Source organism: Cucurbita maxima, unplaced genomic scaffold (genome assembly GCF_002738345.1).
Source record: "Cucurbita maxima cultivar Rimu unplaced genomic scaffold, Cmax_1.0 Cma_Scf00005, whole genome shotgun sequence".
Classification (NCBI taxonomy): Eukaryota; Viridiplantae; Streptophyta; class Magnoliopsida; order Cucurbitales; family Cucurbitaceae; genus Cucurbita; species Cucurbita maxima.
Window position 1 is genome coordinate 4,266,161 of NW_019272021.1, and position 18,332 is coordinate 4,284,492.

The 18,332-nt window shown below is 36.8% G+C and overlaps 4 protein-coding genes across 7 annotated transcripts in view; 3 read left to right on the forward strand and 1 right to left on the reverse strand.

Annotated features, from left to right (window-relative positions):
* The first annotated feature begins 556 nt into the window (after positions 1-556).
* On the forward strand, positions 557-5,229 carry LOC111479363 (serine/threonine-protein kinase PBL27-like). 2 transcript variants are annotated; one of them, XR_002717630.1, is made up of 6 exons: positions 557-1,073; positions 2,679-2,878; positions 2,953-3,142; positions 3,587-3,978; positions 4,059-4,944; positions 5,007-5,229. XR_002717630.1 is itself a non-coding variant. In XM_023123975.1 (5 exons), the coding sequence occupies exons 1-5, from the start codon at positions 863-865 to the stop codon at positions 4,683-4,685; spliced, it is 1,620 nt and encodes a 539-aa protein (XP_022979743.1). In that variant the 5' UTR covers positions 557-862; the 3' UTR covers positions 4,686-5,229. The 2 variants fall into 2 exon arrangements, 1 of the variants encoding a protein (XP_022979743.1); XM_023123975.1 differs by having other exon boundaries at positions 4,059-5,229.
* Positions 4,841-8,196, reverse strand: LOC111479436 (enolase-phosphatase E1-like). Of its 2 annotated transcripts, none has more exons than XM_023124112.1 (3): positions 7,075-8,196; positions 6,582-6,679; positions 4,841-4,891 (listed from the first exon to the last, which is right to left on the reverse strand). In XM_023124112.1, exons 1-3 carry the CDS (start codon positions 7,871-7,873, stop codon positions 4,841-4,843), a joined length of 948 nt encoding a protein of 315 aa, XP_022979880.1. In that variant the 5' UTR covers positions 7,874-8,196. The 2 variants fall into 2 exon arrangements, with proteins under 2 accessions (XP_022979880.1, XP_022979881.1); XM_023124113.1 differs by lacking the exon at positions 4,841-4,891 and adding an exon at positions 5,897-6,143.
* A 2,551-nt stretch (positions 8,197-10,747) lies between these two features.
* Positions 10,748-15,130, forward strand: LOC111479459 (E3 ubiquitin-protein ligase MIEL1-like). The gene is made up of 13 exons (XM_023124138.1): positions 10,748-10,896; positions 11,032-11,239; positions 11,379-11,466; positions 11,551-11,607; positions 11,715-11,747; positions 11,871-11,948; positions 12,089-12,132; positions 12,235-12,275; positions 13,466-13,548; positions 13,635-13,726; positions 13,820-13,889; positions 14,028-14,069; positions 14,912-15,130. The coding sequence occupies exons 2-13, from the start codon at positions 11,190-11,192 to the stop codon at positions 15,035-15,037; spliced, it is 804 nt and encodes a 267-aa protein (XP_022979906.1). The 5' UTR covers positions 10,748-10,896; positions 11,032-11,189; the 3' UTR covers positions 15,038-15,130.
* Positions 15,131-16,179: 1,049 nt separating this feature from the next.
* The window catches only part of LOC111479402, a 3,592-nt gene continuing 1,439 nt past the window's right edge, over positions 16,180-18,332 (forward strand). For both annotated transcript variants that reach the window (XM_023124045.1, XM_023124046.1), the window contains exons 1-8: positions 16,180-16,417; positions 16,667-16,783; positions 16,881-17,035; positions 17,123-17,216; positions 17,310-17,380; positions 17,468-17,574; positions 17,823-17,944; positions 18,099-18,187. In XM_023124045.1, the coding sequence (XP_022979813.1) occupies positions 16,276-16,417; positions 16,667-16,783; positions 16,881-17,035; positions 17,123-17,216; positions 17,310-17,380; positions 17,468-17,574; positions 17,823-17,944; positions 18,099-18,187 (897 nt within the window). In that variant the 5' untranslated portion in view covers positions 16,180-16,275. The remainder of the gene's footprint in view (positions 16,418-16,666; positions 16,784-16,880; positions 17,036-17,122; positions 17,217-17,309; positions 17,381-17,467; positions 17,575-17,822; positions 17,945-18,098; positions 18,188-18,332) is intronic.

The window sequence follows — 18,332 nt, forward strand, 5'->3', positions numbered from 1 at the left end:
TCCAAATAATTTAGTTGAGTCTTAAAATGTAACCCGAACCAATTCAACCTATAAACGTTCTTAATTTGAACTATATATATAGATGTAACGTTTTATCTATTGCAGAGTGATTATTGGATGAATCGCCATAATATTATGGTAATTAACGTCTTATCCATAGAGCTACGGTTACGAGATATATATATATATATATATATGAATTAAAAAAAATAGATAAAATATAAAAATAATATAATATAGGAAAGCCACAAATGGAGATTGCGTTAGTATTGGATAATAAGAAGGCAATAAAATGGGATTTAAAACATGTGTTTAAGAATATCCATCACAATTCCCTCCGCCGTGGGACCCACTCCCTCCGACCGCGATGATTATTATTACCGATCCCTTCTGCCAATGGCCGTAAATTTATTTATTTTTATTTTTTCCCCCGAAGGCCCAAAGGGGCAGAAATTAAAATTTGTTCAGTACTTAAACTCCTTAACGATTTGCAATTAAGAAATTAATTGCACCCAGATTTGGTCTTCCAATTCAATGGCCATATAAATATCTTATTCTCTACTTAATCGACTGTCGTTTTTTTAAAATTAAAAATTAAAAAAAAAAAGTTTTCACATTCACATTCCTTTTTCTTTACCTTCCCACTCTTGCAGGATGTCAGTTTCTTCTTCGATTTGGTGATCTGCTCCTCGGCCGTGTTGGTTGCGATCTTTCCCTGTAATGGGTACTCCGAATTCTTGAGTTTGATAGCGATTAAGACCAAGAAAAGGGGTTTTCATGGCAATTTGGAGATGGGTTTGTCTCAGAAGTTGAGGAAGAGGCGCGGTTTTAGGGGTTGGATGATTATGAATTGTTTGTGTTTATGTTAGTTTGGCTCTGTAATTGGGTTTGTTCTAGTGGGGTTTCTTTCTTTGTTGTTGTTTTTGGTTGTTTTCATTTGATTATGGGTGGGTGTTTTCCTTGTTTTGGATCCTCCGATGAAGACGGTAATGGTGTGAAGGATGCTACTAAGAAGGATTCAGCTAAGGATGGCTCTGCTGCTCAGTCTCACCATGTTACCAGAGTGAGCTCAGGTGATTAAATCAATGGCCGATTTTTTCATTTTCTGTGGTTAATTCTGTAGGGTTTTGTTTCTTTTCCTTGTTGGTAGAGCTAGTTCATTGAGTTTTCGTTGTTGATAGGTTTTTTGGGGGAGTTTTGTGTTGTTTTGATCTGAAGAATTGGATGGGTTTCTTTTTGAATTGGGTTTGTGTTCTTGGGGCCTTAGGTATCTTTGTGCTGTTTTGTTAGCTTCCTCATTGTGTTTTATGTGGTAATTTCTGTGTTTTTTTCATGTCTGAGGATGGTTTTGTGATGTGTTTTGTAATGTTTTTGACTCTGTTGGAAGGAATTGTGTGGATTAGGGAGTGTTTTTCATGGAAATGGTTGAAGAACTATGATGGGTCAAAATGTGTGTTCATTTGTGAGTTGGATAAGCTTAAGTAACTTGTTAACGGTTCACAATTTCTTGTGATTTTTGTGAGATCCCGCGTCGGTTGGAGGGGGAAGGAAATGTATCTTATAAGGGTGTGGAAACCTCTTCCTAGTAGACGCGTTTTAAAACTGCGAGGCTGAAGGCGATATGTAAGGATTGGTTGGAGAGGGGAGCGAAACATTGTTTATAAGAGTGTGGAAACCTCTCTCTAGCAGACGCGTTTTAAAACCGTGAGGATTGTTTTGGGAAATGTGTGCACAACTCAATGGGTTTGGATTTGTGATGTTTTGTGAAGCTTTTGACTATGTTGGAAGGAATTGTGAGGATTAGGAAGTGTTTTTCATGGAAATGCTTGAAGAACTATAAAGGGTCAAAATGTGTGTTCATTTGTGAGTTGGATAAGCTTAGTTAACTCGTTAACGGTTCACAATTTCTTGTGATTTTGTGAGATCCCGTGTCGGTTGGAGAGGGGAACGAAGCATTCCTTATAAGGGTGTGGAAACCTCTCCCTAGTAGATGTGTTTTAAAACCGTGAGACTGAAGGTGATACGCAAGAATCGGTTAGAGAGGGAAACAAAACATTCTTTATAAGGGTGTGGAAACCTCTCCCTAGTAAATGCGTTTTAAAACCGTGAGGTTGAAGGTGATAAGTAAGGATCGGTTCGAGAGGGGAATGAAACATTGTTTATAAGGGTATAGAAACCTCTCCCTAGTAGATGCGTTTTAAAGCCGTGAGGCTGATGGCAAGACGTAAAGATCGGAGAGGGGAACGAAACATTCTTTATAAGGGTGTGGAAACCTCTCCCTAGTAGACGCGTTTTAAAGCCGTGAGGCTGAAGGCGTACGTAAGGATCAGTTGGAGAGGGGAACGAAACATTCTTTACAAGAGTGTGGAAACCTCTCCCTAGTAGATGCGTTTTAAAACCGTGAGGCTGATGGCGAACGTAAGGATCGGTTGGAGAGAGGAACGAAACATTCGTTATAAGTGTGTGGAATCCTCTCCCTAGTAGACGCGTTTTAAAATCGTGAGGCTGGCGGCGATACGTAACGGGCCAAAGCGGACAATATAGCGATGGGCTTGGGTTGTTATGCTACGAGTTGTTTTTATTTCAAGAAATGGAAGTATCAAGCTCAGTAGACTTATGTGAACCATGTTGTAGTTTGCATCTGGTTGTTTTGTTTCATTAGTTGCTAGTTCTTACAGATAAATCGAAGTCGAAGAGTGTATCCGATGCTAAGAAGGAGCCAACGGTTCAAAAGGATGGAACAACGGCACATATTGCAGCCCAAACGTTTACATTTCGGGAGCTCGCTACAGCCACGAAGAACTTCAGATCCGAATGCTTGCTGGGAGAAGGGGGGTTCGGAAGGGTTTACAAGGGTCGCTTGGAGAGCACAGGACAGGTTAGATCATATTTTTAGCAAATTTATGACACGAATATGTTAAGTTCTGAATGACTTCCCCTTGTAATATGAAGGTAGTGGCTGTGAAGCAGCTCGACCGTAACGGTCTTCAAGGAAATCGGGAGTTTTTGGTGGAGGTTCTCATGCTTAGCCTGTTACATCACCCGAATCTTGTTAACTTGATAGGTTATTGTGCTGATGGGGATCAACGTCTTCTTGTTTACGAGTTTATGCCATTGGGTTCGTTGGAAGATCATTTGCACGGTTCGATATCTACTACCTTTTTCTTTTCGTCTTGTGGAAGGAACAAATCTTAAAGTTTCAAATCTAAAAGCAGCATATGACCCACATCGGTTGGAGAGGGGAACGAAACATTCTTTATAAAGGTGTGGAAACCTCTATCTAGTAACGCGTTTTATATCCTTGAGGGGAAGCCTGGAAGGGAAAACCCAAAGAGGACAATATCTGCTAACGGTGGGCTTGGGCTGTTATATAAACAGAGTGAGAGTGGGGGATAGGGTATAACTAAACCAACCTAACACGTAGAAACTCGGTGTATTATCGCACGGACTCGACTGTTACCCTTTCTTGGTTTCTGTAATCTCGGGGTTGTCTCGTATGTCTTAATCTCTACTAAATCTTTACGAGTCTTGTGTTCTCGTGAAGCTTTGGTATTCGTTTCTGATTACTTTTTTACTTGTTTGTCAGATCTTCCACCTGATAAGGAGCCCTTGGATTGGAATATTAGAATGAAGATTGCAGCTGGTGCTGCAAAAGGATTGGAGTATTTGCACGACAAAGCAAACCCGCCTGTTATATATCGAGACTTGAAGTCGTCTAATATTCTTCTCGATGAGGGCTACCACCCGAAGCTGTCAGATTTCGGTCTAGCAAAACTCGGTCCAGTTGGTGATAAGACTCACGTCTCGACGAGAGTGATGGGAACATATGGTTATTGTGCTCCAGAGTATGCTATGACTGGTCAGCTCACTCTCAAATCAGATGTATATAGTTTTGGAGTCGTCTTTCTAGAACTCATCACAGGGCGTAAGGCGATCGATAATACTAGAGGTCCCGGGGAGCATAATCTCGTGGCATGGGTGAGTATGCTTGACTTTTGTTCTTTGTGCATTTTGATTTATATTAATCACTCGAGCTTCGTCTTTCAAATGGTATACAGGCTCGACCACTTTTTAAAGATCGTCGGAAGTTCCCGAAGATGGCCGATCCACTGCTGCAAGGTCGTTATCCCATGCGGGGACTTTATCAGGCATTGGCCGTTGCAGCAATGTGCTTGCAGGAACAGGCTGCAACAAGACCTCTAATTGGGGATGTTGTTACTGCATTGACATATTTAGCTTCCCAAGCTTATGATCCAAATGCAGCTGCTTCTCAAAGCAATCGAATGGGTGGATCGACTCCACGAGCTCGAGATGATCGACGAGGTTTATCTGATGGACTGGATAGTCCGGATGAGCGTGGACGAGGACGTGGTTCCCCATCGAACTACAGAAACTCACCGGACTACCGAAGGAAAGACCTCCATAGGGAATTGAGTTGTGGAGGTACAGAGCTGAACAAAATCGACACGGGAGGCGGATCCGGTCGAAAATGGGGATTGGATGAGCTAGAACGACAAGAATCTCTTCGAGACAGTCCTGTATATACGGGGAGAGGTAGGGAAACGCCGAGGAACCGTGACCTGAACAGAGAACGTGCAGTCGCTGAAGCAAAAGTGTGGGGCGAAAACTGGAGAGAGCGGAAGCGGGCAAACGCTCAAGGGAGCTTTGATGGTTCACAGGAATGAAAGAGAAGAAGCTCCAAGTTTGTTGGTCACATTTTGGTTGATCTTTTGAGGAGTAGAGGAAGGAAAGGAAAAGACTGAGATTACAAAACTAGAGGTATCATCATCTATGTTCCATTTGCAAAGCCCATCCCACAAAGTATTTTCTTTTTATAGTATCAATTGCATCCAAGTTTTAGTATTGTTGCTGCTGCTGCTGGTTCTTCCTTCTATGGTGAGGTTGAAAGAGGGACAATGTAATCGAGACGAGGTGTCGAGCATAGGTCGGTTGGTTGGTCGGTTGGTTGGTTCATGGTCGGTCGGTTGGTTGGTTCATGGTCGGTCGGTCGGTTGGTTGGTTCGTGGTCGAACCGTGTAATTTTGGAGGTGTCTAAAATTCATGGTGAAAAAAAGTAGTGAGTTTGGTGTGGGGTTTTTCCATTGTTACTTATGGCTGCTGCTATTAGTTCAGTTCTTTGTTCTTAGTCTTACAAATCCCTTTCATATGTGGATTCTCTCTGAGTATCAATTGGTTATGCTTTCGGCTTATACACAAAGCTTTGTTGTTCATTCTCTCCCTCTCTTTGTTTGTGTGTTTTGTTTTGTTGTTCAACAATGTGACCGGTACGGTCATTAGGGAAACAATGTGGCTCGTGGCTCGTTCGAGTGTTTGAAATAATTTTTTGCCCCGTCTCGAAAAATTATTGGATGAAGATGAAACAATGTGGCTCATTAGAGTTTTGCTGAATCCATTGCAATACATAAAAAAAAAAAACAATAAAAATAGAACCAACAATCATTAGAATTCTAATTTGTTTCAATTCTGGGAATAGAAATGATATCCATAGAAATACAGGAGTTTACAATGCAAATAAGGTAAAAACTCATGATCAAGTCGGAAGAATGCGGTTCATATTTCTACGCTTTGTGAAAAATATTGATTCAAACCTACCTCCAACGGTTATTTGGAACAACCATATTGAATAGGAACTGATTTAATTTAAAAAATGTCCATTGAGTAATTTTGTTGGGTGGTCGAAATTTGAGTATAGCTCAATAGCTATATATCAATCAAAAGGTTAAAAGTTACCGTTGAGCCCATGTCCATATTAGACAATAAATATATATTTTAATTCCTAATATTCTAATATTTATTTGATTTAGCCCATATTATTTTAAAAAATAGCTAGTACTTTATCGGGTTTAAATTCGAACAGTTAAATTTAATAAAGTTATTAATGAACCACCGGAGTTCTTATTTAGACAATTAAAGTCATCATCAAACATTCTATAATCTTTACAACATCATTAAAAATCGGTTTATATATATGTGTGTGTTTCTGTGTAAAGATATAACTATTTCTCCAATCATCTTTCAATTTGGCCTGAAAATCATTTACCAGTAGCTGCCACCATATGCCCCTTCTAATGCACTTTTTTGTGCTATTTCGAGTCCTTCACTGCCAATTCACTTGCATTTCCCTGCATTAACAAGCCCTCGTTCCATAAACTTATAGACAATCTATGGACCTTATTTTTCAGATCGTTCTAACTCATCATCATATCAATAACTTTCTAAATCAGAAGTATAAACTTGTAGACAATCTATAGAGCTTATTTTTCAGAACATTCTAACTAGATCATAATATCAATAACTTTCTCAATTGAATGTTTTGTCAAACTAGATCATGATATCAATAACTCTCTCATTCCGAAGCTTGAGATTTGTGTCTAAATATGAATGTTTTGTCAAACTAGATCATGATATCAATAACTCTCTCATTCGGAAGCTTGAGATTTGTGTCTAAATATACTAAAAATGTCAAATTTCATATACTAACTTATTTAATCTCGTTTTTAAGTATTAATATGAACGATAATAAGAAGATTTACAAGTTCCTGAATCATTAGCAAGCTTACCTTGGCATCTGGAGTGGCTGAGATTTGGGTTTGTTCAACTTTTGGAGCTGGTTCTTCCTTCTTAGCTTGAGTTTCTTCTTTCAATTTCACTGCCTCTCCTGTCCACATAAATCAGGCAAATCTTTACATCTTTGTGGTGGGGTGGGGTTGACATCAAATAATTTGTTATTGCTATTGTTATCGATTTGGTTATAATTATAAACCATAGAACTCTGCTCCCAATTACCTAAAATTGGGAAGGAAAGATTGAATATTCAACCTTTGAAAAAGATACTTGCTATTGCTTAAATTGCTACCTAAAGTTCTTGACTGATATAATTGAAAGGTTGGAACCCAGATAAAAAATTAGATTGTTATCCCATGCAGATCCGTTAATGTTTAAGAATTTAGATATACAGGATAGCTATAAAATTGTTGATAGAAATTTGTTAAAGCAAAATTTAGTAAAGAAGTTTGAAATAATTTTCTTGCATTGTGTAGAAATTTTACTGACCAGTTTGCTTCTCTACTTTGGGTTCTTCGGCCAATTGCTTTTCCTCCACCGGTTTGATAACTTGTTCAATGATGGCGCTGCCGCCATTATCGCCGCTTTCATTCTTCTCTGTCTTCGTTTCAATGGGCAACTGCTTTTCATCGACAGTTTTAATTATCTGTTCTACTTGTCCGATCAACGGTTTTTCCTCAACAGGTTTAATTACCTGTTCTACCTCTCCTACCACCTGCTTTTTCTCAACAGGTTTATTTCCCTGTTCTACTTCTCCGGCCAACTGCTGTTCCTCAACAGGTTTAGTTCCCTGTGCTACTTCAATTGGACTGCCGGAAACAATGGCCTCCTTCTCCTTCTCCTTCTCTGCTTTTGTTTCTCCAGCGACCTGTTTTTCAATAGCACCGCCATTGTTTCCGTCCTCCTTCTCCTTTTTCTCGCCGTCACAGGTGACCTCCTTTTCTTTTATCTCCTCTGTTTTTGCTACCTCTGTTGCCGGATTCTGGACCTCCGCCACAACACCATCGCTCTTCTCCTCGGATTCAAACTTCACAGTGCCAACGATTTTCTCAGCATCGCTCTTCTTCTCTTCTCGCTTCTCTGTATTTTTCTCCGATTCAATCTTTACAGAGCCATCGATTTTCTCCTCATTGATCATCTTCTCTGTTTTTTTCACAGACGCAACCTTCACATCATCCACAACCGCAACAGCAGCTTTGGATCCGTTCTTGGACCGTGCGCTGGATTTCTTGCGGAGGAGGACGCCATCGGTGGTGGAGACAGCAAGCTTCGACTCTCCACAGCCCATTGTTGAGGCAAAATTGATGGATGAAGTGGCGGAGGAAGGAGAAATTCGAAGAAAATAGAATTAGATCTCTCCCGCCTTAAAAACGCCCAGGGAGAGATCGATTGAGCAGCGATAGCAAAGAAGGAAGCAAATCAAAGCCGAGAGGTTAATTCGTTGGTTGGATTGTTCGTACTTGTTCGTAATTATAATCGCGTTGGAAAGATGAAATTCCATGAGCGGCATTTGGTTTGTTAGGGCTTTTTTCTCCATAGCCATTGGCGTCCCGTTTTTCTCTCTGCTTCAAACGTTGAACATGGAGGATTTTCCGGATTCCTTTCGAACTCTTCCGAAAGCCTTCCATTTCGAAACTTTTCAATACCCGAAATTACCCTTCCCTTCTATTTCGGTTTAAAATTACTTTTTAGTCCCTAACTTAGTTATAAACTTTTATTTATGACCATTTAGTCCTTATTATTATAAAAATTGTTCTTAAAATTTATAAATTTATTTTAACTAACTAGATTAATAAATTAATTACGGATTTATAGTTTAAAGTCATCAAATAATAAATATCAATATTCAAATTTAGGTTAAAATATATAAATTGCATAAACTATTTTTTTTTATTATATATCATTATTTCTCAATAAAAATTTAGACACCAAAAATATATATATTATTTGTTAAATTATATATTCGGTTACTCGACTTTAAAATTTTTGTTCAATGTGCTCGTTATATGTTGAATGAATAATGGTATATGTGATATTTTACATACGGGCCCATTCTCGATAGCATGACCGAGCAAGTTGTGTTGGTCGATGACATCCTGAGACTCGGGATAGCATCAAGACATATAGACCATATCTATGAGGATCGAGATGACAATATGAGATGCGACGTTACATTGAGAGACCTTGGCCCTGAACAGAGAGGAGGTTGAGCCGAATGAGTTGACCTAGTGTTGAGACAAGTCGATTGTGTTGCGTTAAATATAATATTAAATTTTATATTTTTATTGATTTATTCTCTTGGAATCATTTTTTTATTGCAACGTGTGCTGATTTTATAGGCTTAATAAAACAATTATATTATAAAAGTTTGCAATGGTAACATTGTTAATTAAATTAATTCATTAAAAAGATTTGTAGAGAAAACAAGTAGACACTACGTGTTGGAATTCCAGCCGTCAGATTGAAACAACGTTGCCACGTGTCGAGTTTTAATTTGTCGACTTGAGCCATGTCGCTATCCACATAAGCAGCCATAATCAACAAATATGACCATTGAAGTTCCACACGTCAGCTGATATGCTGCATGTCACTTTTTAATTGGGTGTGTGCCACGTGTCACGCACTTTACTTATTTGGCAATACTTGACCTTATAAGTTCATTAATTTCTACCTATCTCGGGTTCTTTGTTGTTCAACAAAACCCGTTAATAATATATATGCTTTCTCAAGAACCCGACCTACAAGCACAAAGACCATTTTGTCCCCAAATGCCCGTTCATCTCGATTTCTTTCATGAGCTCGTCATCTTCATTTTAGAGTGTATGGAAAATGGAGCGAATATTATTAAATTTATAAAAATAAATAAAAAAAATGGAGAAAAAAATAATAGAATATTATGATTTTGTCTAAGGCAATAATTATCCACGTGGGGCCTTCCATATCTCAACCCATTTCTTATTTTCCTATCGTGTATTGGGAAAGGAAAATGATATCTAATTTTATTTAAATTAATTGACAAAATATAAATAAAATTGAAAATACAAATTTGTATGATATATATTGAGACGATTTAAAACATATTTTAATATAAAATTACGTTTATAACCTTAAAAATTAGAAACAACAATATTTAAACATTATTTTGATTCTATATTTTTATTTTTTATTTTTTAATTTTTGAGTTGTAAGATTCAATTTTTTTCTCCTATTTGTGTTAGAATATATATTTTATAATTATTTAGTTTTGATTTTGTCGTGTTTTCAAATATTTGTATGGGTCATTTTTATTTGTATATTATATTTAATTGATATTAGTTAATTTTTTATTTTAAGACACGTGGAATATTTGGAAGAATACAATCAATAAATTTACCCCTAATAAATAAATAAATAAATAAATATATATATATATATATATATATATATATATATATATTTAAAACATGATTTAATAAATACAAAATTGAGAGTTATTAAATTTTAATTTATATATAACAATTCAATTAATTCTTAAAATTTTGAAGGGTAGGCATTTTTTAAAGTTTAAAATCAAGACACAATTTTCCGACTAAATTTTTATTTTTAAAATATTTTTTTATTAAGTTAATATAAAGTTATTCATATGGCTCGATAAATTTAGACTATCCAAATTAATTTGTGTTTGAATTAACTTATATTTTTTTCGGATTGCTTTCAGCTGACTTTCTTAAAAATTTAAAATTTGGTTAGTCTGTGAGTCAATATTTTCTTTGTTGGGTCAACCAGATCAATTTTAAAATAGGGTTACAAGCCAATTTTACTTTTTTTTTTTAAAAATAAAAATAAAATATTTAACATTAATAATTTTTAATTTTTAATGATATATTATATCGGATAAATATTTAATATTTAAATTTTATGAGATTTTCATTATTAATTATTATTTAAATAATTAATAAGTTAGTTTGAGCTAACTTAAAAGAATAATAGCTTAGAATTGAGAAATGAGGAGCAAGAGAGCAAGAATCCAGAGGTTGAGACGAAAAATGGAACTGTAAGTTGAAAGGTTATTTTAGTACGGAAATGGCTTCCAAAATTTGCAGAGCTGAATTTCATTGGGATTCAGTCTCTTCCACCTTCGCCATCAAGTGAGGGAAGAGAAGAAGTTTCTTCCTCCAAGAAAGAAAAAGTGATGAAACAATGGAATACTCATTGCCTTCGAAGTGTTTGATAAAATGCTCCAATCAGATTCTTGGCTTCACACTTCTTCTTTTCCTTCATTGAATTCCCCATTTGCTATAATTTCGGCGCCTGCTCTTTTCATCTCCCCATGTCAGACTTCGACCCACCTTATCCTTTACGGATTCCCACTCTCTCTCTCTCTCTCTCACTCTGTGTGGAAGTGGGCATTCTTTTAGATATACAATAATTTATTGCATCGCTTTATCTTGCTAATTTTTTATGCAGGAAATTTGCCAGATCGAGATGCAGAAGGTGGATATAAATCTGGGGCCACCATTCTTGGCATTTCCTTTTTGGGGATATTGAAGCGACAACCAACCAGCCCTTCTTTCCCTTTTAAGAAACTCTTCCGTCGCCTCTCTTCCCTATCCGCCTGAGCTTTCATGGAAGTCTCAGCTGATGATCGTCTTGATTTTGGGAAGATGGGTTATGGGTAAAACCCCGAATCTCCATTCCTTTTTTTTATTTGCCTCTTTTTGTTCATGTTTTCGTTCTTTTGATGCTCTATTCAGATGCTGAACTGGGGGTTTTCGATTTGTGTTCTGTTTTAATTTGTGGGTTCTTGTTTATAGATGCCAGCATTACCGTAGGAGATGTAGGATTCGAGCCTCTTGCTGTAATGAGATCTACCCCTGTCGCCATTGTCATAACGAGGCTACGGTTTGTTCTTGCTGTTGGTTGATGTTCTTAACTTTCTCGTTTACTCTTACTTATGTATTTCATTCTCTGTTGTTGATGCATTAGAGTGTGATGAGCAGACCCTTTGATCGTCATGAGCTCAATCGTTTTGACGTTAAACAAGTACGGGTTTCTTTGATCTTTATCTCATTCCTTATGTTGAATTTTTACTCTTATGTGTCAAGTGTACAATAGCAGTCGATTGATATCTTTTCCCAAACCTGAACCAGGTCGTCTGTGCGGTTTGTGACACGGAGCAGCCAGTATGTCAATGTTATTTCTGTCATATTATAGCATTTTGAGTTTTATATTTCCATACTTAAGTAAAAACCTTAATTTACTTTATGGTGATTTTCTTGATCACTATTCACTTCTCCGTTTTGCAGGTTGCTCGAGTTTGTACGAATTGTGGTGTGAATATGGGAGAGTACTTCTGTGAAATATGCAAATTCTTTGATGATGATGTAAATATTATGATTTTGTTTCTTGTTTTTTTGCTCATTATGTGTATACTTGGAGTTAACAAAGCAAGAATTGGTGGTTGTATGTTTGTTCTTCGTCTGTAAGCCTGCTTTTCCTTCATGGTTTCCATGCTTCTCTGCAGATTGAGAAGGGGCAGTTCCACTGTGAGGATTGTGGGATTTGTAGGTTAGCGTGGAATCTTTGTCAACTTTTCTAATCTTTCCTTTTTAATCTGTTAATGGGGTTATTGAATCAGGTCGTTTGAGCTGACTGATCTCATGTAAACAGGGTTGGCGGTCGAGAAAACTATTTTCATTGCAAAAAGTGTGGTAAATCTTGATACTCTTTAAGGCTTTTGTTAGTATCAGTTGAGTCAGTTTGTTGATACTTTTAATGCTATTATGTTCATCAGATATTGTGAATCGGTTAGTTCGACTGAATTTTATGCTGACCATTCTAATATCTTGTCCACATAACAAGTCAACTTCTATTCATGAGAGTAGAAAGCCTAAGCTATGTACTCTGAGAAGTATGCTAGAGCTTAGCAACAGATGGTATTCATAATGTTTGCCAGATTTTTCTTCTACGTTGACGTTGTAGAGTCTCTGATATAGGATCTTCAAATTGTTCTACTTGTGTTAGCTAACCTTGCAAAATATAATAGGTGATTCTGTAAGGGATGAATAGTAGGCTCTGCTCCCATTTATTGATGATTGTCATTTTGTTGATGTGAAATCCCACATCGGTTGGAGAGGAGAACGAAACATTTTTTATAAGGGTGTGGAAACCTCTCCCTAGCAGACGTGTTTTTAAAACCTCAACGGGAAGTCCGAAAGGGAAAACTCAAAGAGGACAATATTTGTTAGCGGTGGGCTTGGGCTATTATAAATGGTATCAGAGCCAGACATCAGGCGATGTGTCAGCGAGGAGGCTGAGCCTTGAAGGGGGGTGGACACAAGGTGGTGTGCCAGCAAGGACGTTGGGCCCCAAAGGGGGTGGATTGGAGGCTCCCATATCGATTGGAGAAGGGAACGAGTGCCAGGGAGAACGTTGGGCTCCGAAGGGGGGTGGATTGTGAAACCCTACATCGGTTGGAGAGGAAACGAAGCATTCTGTGTAAGGGTGTGGAAACCTCTCCCTAGCATATGCGTTTTAAAAACTTTTTGAGAAACCCCGAAAGGAAAAGCCCAAAAAGGACAATATTTGCTAGCAGTGGGCTTGAGCCGTTACCGTTTATTCGTTAGATTTACACAAATATTATTGCAATCTGAGAGTATAGACTGTTAGTGTAATGTTTTTTTTTTTTTTGTTTTTTGTTTTTAAACCTATAGGGTTAGGCATTCTACTTTGACCTCAATCTCTCTTTGATTTTCCTAACACTCCGGGTTGGATTGAGCTCTCTGTTCTTGCTGCTGTTGATTCATTACACCATCTATTAACTTTTTCTGCAAGTAAAAATGTCATCAAGTACAAAGAATCTTGTCATTTGTGCTAATTTTTTTTCTTATACTCTTAAAAGGATCATGTTACTCCGTTAATTTGCGTGACAATCATTCATGTATTGAGAACTCTATGCAGCACCACTGTCCAATATGTTATGAGGTCTTTACCCACCCTTTTCCTGTTCTTTTTTAAAAAGCGAGTTCCCATATTTATATCCTCACACCTCCATGCTGGGTGTTTAACAGTTCCTTTTCGACACACTGAAAGACGTGGCTGTTATGAAATGTGGCCATACGATGCATCGTGAATGTTACTTCGAGATGATAAAACGTGATAAGTAAGTCATAAAGCTTGTCTTTGTTTCATTCGTTCCAAAGCCATAACGTCTTTGCACGATAGATGTATAATGATAATTTGTGCCATAACCCAGATACTGTTGTCCGATTTGCTCCAAGTCAGTTACTGACATGTCCAAAGCATGGAAACAATTAGACGAGGAGGTAACTATAACTAAGTACAATTAGTCTATTTAGTAAAGAGAAATCATGCATGTTATATGAGTTCTAGGAATGCATAGGCACTATCCTTTGTTAAACAGATCTTGACTTGTAATATTTTCTCTGCTGTGTGTTGTTTAGATTGAAGCAACAGTCATGCCGGAGGAATATCGTCACAAAAAGGTTTTTGCCATTTTTTTACCATCTTTAGCTATTTGTCCTCTTTCGTGGCGTGGAGTTCTATTAGGGAGACCCGAATCTCTAATTTCTTTATTGAGTATATATGTGTTACCGCTTATGCCTTTACATTTACTATAATAGTTTATAATAGTTTTGGGAAAGCATTAGATTCCTCAATTTTAACATCTCAAACCCACGCGATATTGTTCACTTTAGCCCGTTATGTATCGTTGTCTCACGGTTTTAAAACGCAGCCTACTAGGGAGAGGTTTCCACACCTTTATAAAAAATATTTTGTTCCCCTCTCCAATCGATGTGGTATCGTGCAATCCACACCCCCCCTTGGGGACCCAACGTTCTCGCCAGCACACTGCCCAGTGTTTGGGTCTGATGCCATTTGTAACAACCTAAGCCCACCGCTAGCAGATATTGTCTGCTTTGGCCTGTGACGTATCGCTATCAGTCACACGGTTTTTAATTTGCTAGGGAGAATTTTTCATACCTTTATAAGCAATATTTTGTTTCCTTGTGGAATCTCACATGAATGGTGAACTAATTCAGCCAACTTGATTAGATGATTTCTTGACATTATCTTTTACATTCACTCAATGTTGGCTTGTTATAAACATTTTATTATGAACCAATGATGCAAGAAACACCCTGCACTGTGAAAACTTTTAGTGTCCCTTCGGTTTCCTCTGCTACCACACGCTTTTGTCCGGCTATCAGGCGGGCTCGTGCTTATCTTATATGATTTCTCCTGTACTTGAATCTTTTTTCTTCAATCCCAAGAAAGTTTCATGAAGATCGAAGGAGAAAATTATGTTTACGTTTACGATTTGCAGGTTTGGATATTGTGCAACGACTGCAACGACACGACCGAAGTGTACTTTCACATAATCGGGCAGAAATGCTGCCACTGCCAATCGTACAACACGCGCGCCATTGCTCCTCCGGTTCTCCCACAGTGATAGATTCTTATATCTTCAAAAGAAGAAGCATGTGAAGGGGGTTTGGTTGTGGCTTCTGTATCAGTATTGTCTTCCTTAATTCAACTTCAAAGATTGCATTTGTGATTCTTCCTCCATTGGTGAAGTCTTAAAGAAACCCAGGTATGCTAGAAAGAATGCATGGGGAAATGAATTTGTAAGCATATTATTATTATTATATCCATCTAAGATACCAACTTCAGTGAATATCTTACTTTTTCCTTGTTGTTATTATATGATATATACCGCATTCAGACACATCTCTCTCCTTCCATTGCTTTTGTTCTTTCTTGCTGATCATTTCTTTTGCTCTTCTGGTTTATAAGCAAGAGGTTCTTTCGGTTCATGTTATGGGTATGGCATGTTTGGGGTAATTTTGATTTATATATATATATATATATAATGCACTAGCTTGCACGTACCTCGACTATCTTATGACATTCTAGCTTGCACGTACCTCGACCATCTTATGAGACTATCTATCTGATTCTACAACATTTAAGTATTAAAAAAACTCTGTAGGATGTTAAATATGGTTAAAATTACTTTTGACACGATCAAAATTACTTCTAAACATTTAATGTTTGATTTTATAATTTTAAATATTATTTTTGTAGCAAAAAAAAAAATTAATTTTGAAAGATGATATTTAGAGTTATTTTGGATAAGATAAAAGTACTTCTAACCATTTTAATACCATAAGTTTACTTCTTAAATCTTTTAAGTTCATTCTATTTAATAATTTTTTAAAATTTAAAAAATGTTTAAAATTTTAGGCCTAATAAATTATTGAATTCATTTTAAATCACAAATTTTAAAATATATTCAATATACCTTTAGATCTATTAAATTTCAATTTAAATTTTAAAACCTTTGTATGTATTTATATTTATATATAGGGTTTTTAGAGTATAGGAGCTAAATGGTTAAAATTAAACCAAATAAAAGTATGTCAAAATTCGTAATTAAAATAAAAAATATTTATATGGACCAAAATAAAGCTAAATTAGGCCAATTAAATTTTCAAGTGGTTAAAATAATAATTAGTATGCAAATTAGTGGTGAGGCCGCACGGTAGAAGCGTGGGGTGTTTTGTAGACAAGCAAATCCTGCAAAACCCTCATCAAATCGATTCCCTGGGTTTGGCTTTCTCCTTCATCGCTAGCCGAGTTCCAGTGCACACCCGATTCAATCTTCCCGCTCTTCACATCTCTGTTGAAATGCAAGTCGTCTCGAGCGCTCGTAGGCTCTCCAATATTCTCCAATCTTCTTCCATATTTCTCCAGTTCGATCGATTTCTTGTTTCGAATTTTCCTGTAAACGAGGATCGTCGAGCTTTTTATCAATGGCGGACTATCTCTGGTAATTGTTTTACCTTTTCTAATCTTCAATGCTGCGTCTTACTTGTGTCATCTTTCCTGTTTCATTTCGTCCATTTGGAAGTCTATGAGCTGAAAATTACTGGAAGCGTATCGGGATTTATGTTGTTTAGGTCAGATTTTCTGGTTATTTGAAGTAGTATGGTTAGGAAATGGGAGGAGGGGAGTTTCTAATGCTTGAAATGCTCGAAACTAAAATTTGAGGTTCATTATTTGACAATGAAATGAACAGGCATAGCTCAGCAATGCTGTTCATCAATGACACAAGACTGTTCCATTCCCATGTACCTCTCGATGCCCAATGCTTCTTTCTCATCAGAGGCATATGTTGCTGAGGGCACCGCTATAGGTTGTTCTTTTGCTCTCCCTGATTCTGCTGGTCTTTTCTGGTTTGTTTGGTATAATTTCGGAAATTATGTAACAGGATTTTATTCTGTTTTGTGTAGCCACTGCCAAGGAAATACATGATAAAATGCTTGAATCTGTAGAGGTTAAAAGAAGCATGCCTCCCAATGCTTGGATGTGGTCATTGATAGAAAATTGTAAAACCTACGAGGATATTCAGCTTCTATTTGGCATTTTGAAAAGGCTGCGGATATTTGTTAGTCTCTCTTAGCTCTCACACTCTTATTATTGTGTTTCCTTCTGAGATCACTTTTTTAATTTGCCCATTTGGTTTTGGTTGTAGAGGCTATCAAATCTTCGTATTCATGATAATTATAATTCTCATCTTTGCCAAGAGATCACCAAAGCATGCATACGGGCTGGTGCCCTTCAATTTGGTATGCCATAAACATCCATTCCTTTCTAGCATGGTTGCGTGAATCTATATTTTAGCATCGCCAATTGGTTTACTAATTCTTTTTCGTGCGCAGGAAAGAAGACCCTGTGGATTCATAATGTGAATGGATTGACGCCTAGTGTTGCATCTGCTCACCATTTACTGGTCTTAATCATATATTTAATAATATCATATTTATTGTAGAGCTTTCAGTTTTTGATTTGTTTATCTACTTGTTGTCTTCCCATTCAGGCATATGCCGAAGAACACAATGATCTCAAACTCATGGCTGAAGTTGTGGCACTTATAAGAAGGAATAAATTGCCACTACAACCTGGTACTGCAGATATTGTTTTCAGGTATGTAATTTTATTTTATTATTCTCATGACATTTACAATCAGGTTTGTTTGATTGAACTCAATTATCTTATAAAGTGTCTTCCACAAATAATCTACCATCAATATGCTTGACTTGTGATTTGTGCACCTGTTTCAATAGGAATAACATATTGTTCTTCTTTGCAATCTGAAGCTATGAGTCGTGTCATGTATGTCCTGCATTATTCGATGTAGGATTGAAAGTCTGTGTTGTATTGATCCTTTGCAGGATTTGTTATAATGCTGATGATTGGGAGTTGCTTTCCAAATACTTCAAAAAATTCTCCAAGGCGGGAATAAAGTTTCGTCGAACATCTTTTGAGACGTTAATGAGATTTGCTTCCAAAATAGGTAGCCACGTTAGTTACTCAATGTTTTGGTTGTTTGCATATTTTTAAGCATTGGTATACATAAATCATTGTGACTAACTTTTCCAAGTACTTTGGACACTATTTTTACTATACTAAATAGTTTCTTATCAATCTCCAAAACTTCATTTGCATAGGAGATGTTGATTATCTATGGAAATTTGATAGGATGAGATCTGAAGCAACGAAGCAACATACTCTTGGAACTGCATTTTCACGTGCTAAGGTAATGAAATTCACAGCATCTGCGAATTTGTTGCATTCGATTGTAAAATTATTTGAAGCCATGTGGTTCTAGTTTTCCAAAGTGCTTATATAACAAGTGTTTCACTATTCTTTTATTCAAGGAAAAAAAAAAAAAAAAAAAAAAA

Excerpts from the sequence above, each read along its gene's own strand:
- LOC111479363 (XM_023123975.1), top strand. The coding sequence starts at position 863 with ATGTTAGTTTGGCTCTGTAATTGGGTTTGTTCTAGTGGGGTTTCTTTC. Across the intron at positions 1,074-2,678 it reads TGTTACCAGAGTGAGCTCAG|ATAAATCGAAGTCGAAGAGT; the intron begins GTGATTAAATCA and ends TAGTTCTTACAG. Across the intron at positions 2,879-2,952 it reads GCTTGGAGAGCACAGGACAG|GTAGTGGCTGTGAAGCAGCT; the intron begins GTTAGATCATAT and ends TGTAATATGAAG.
- LOC111479459 (XM_023124138.1), top strand. The coding sequence starts at position 11,190 with ATGGAAGTCTCAGCTGATGATCGTCTTGATTTTGGGAAGATGGGTTAT. Across the intron at positions 11,240-11,378 it reads TTTGGGAAGATGGGTTATGG|ATGCCAGCATTACCGTAGGA; the intron begins GTAAAACCCCGA and ends TCTTGTTTATAG. Across the intron at positions 12,133-12,234 it reads GAGGATTGTGGGATTTGTAG|GGTTGGCGGTCGAGAAAACT; the intron begins GTTAGCGTGGAA and ends TCATGTAAACAG.
- LOC111479436 (XM_023124112.1), bottom strand. The coding sequence starts at position 7,873 with ATGGGCTGTGGAGAGTCGAAGCTTGCTGTCTCCACCACCGATGGCGTC. Across the intron at positions 6,680-7,074 it reads CAAAGTAGAGAAGCAAACTG|GAGAGGCAGTGAAATTGAAA; the intron begins GTCAGTAAAATT and ends TTATGTGGACAG. Across the intron at positions 4,892-6,581 it reads CAGCCACTCCAGATGCCAAG|AAGGAAGAACCAGCAGCAGC; the intron begins GTAAGCTTGCTA and ends ACCTCACCATAG.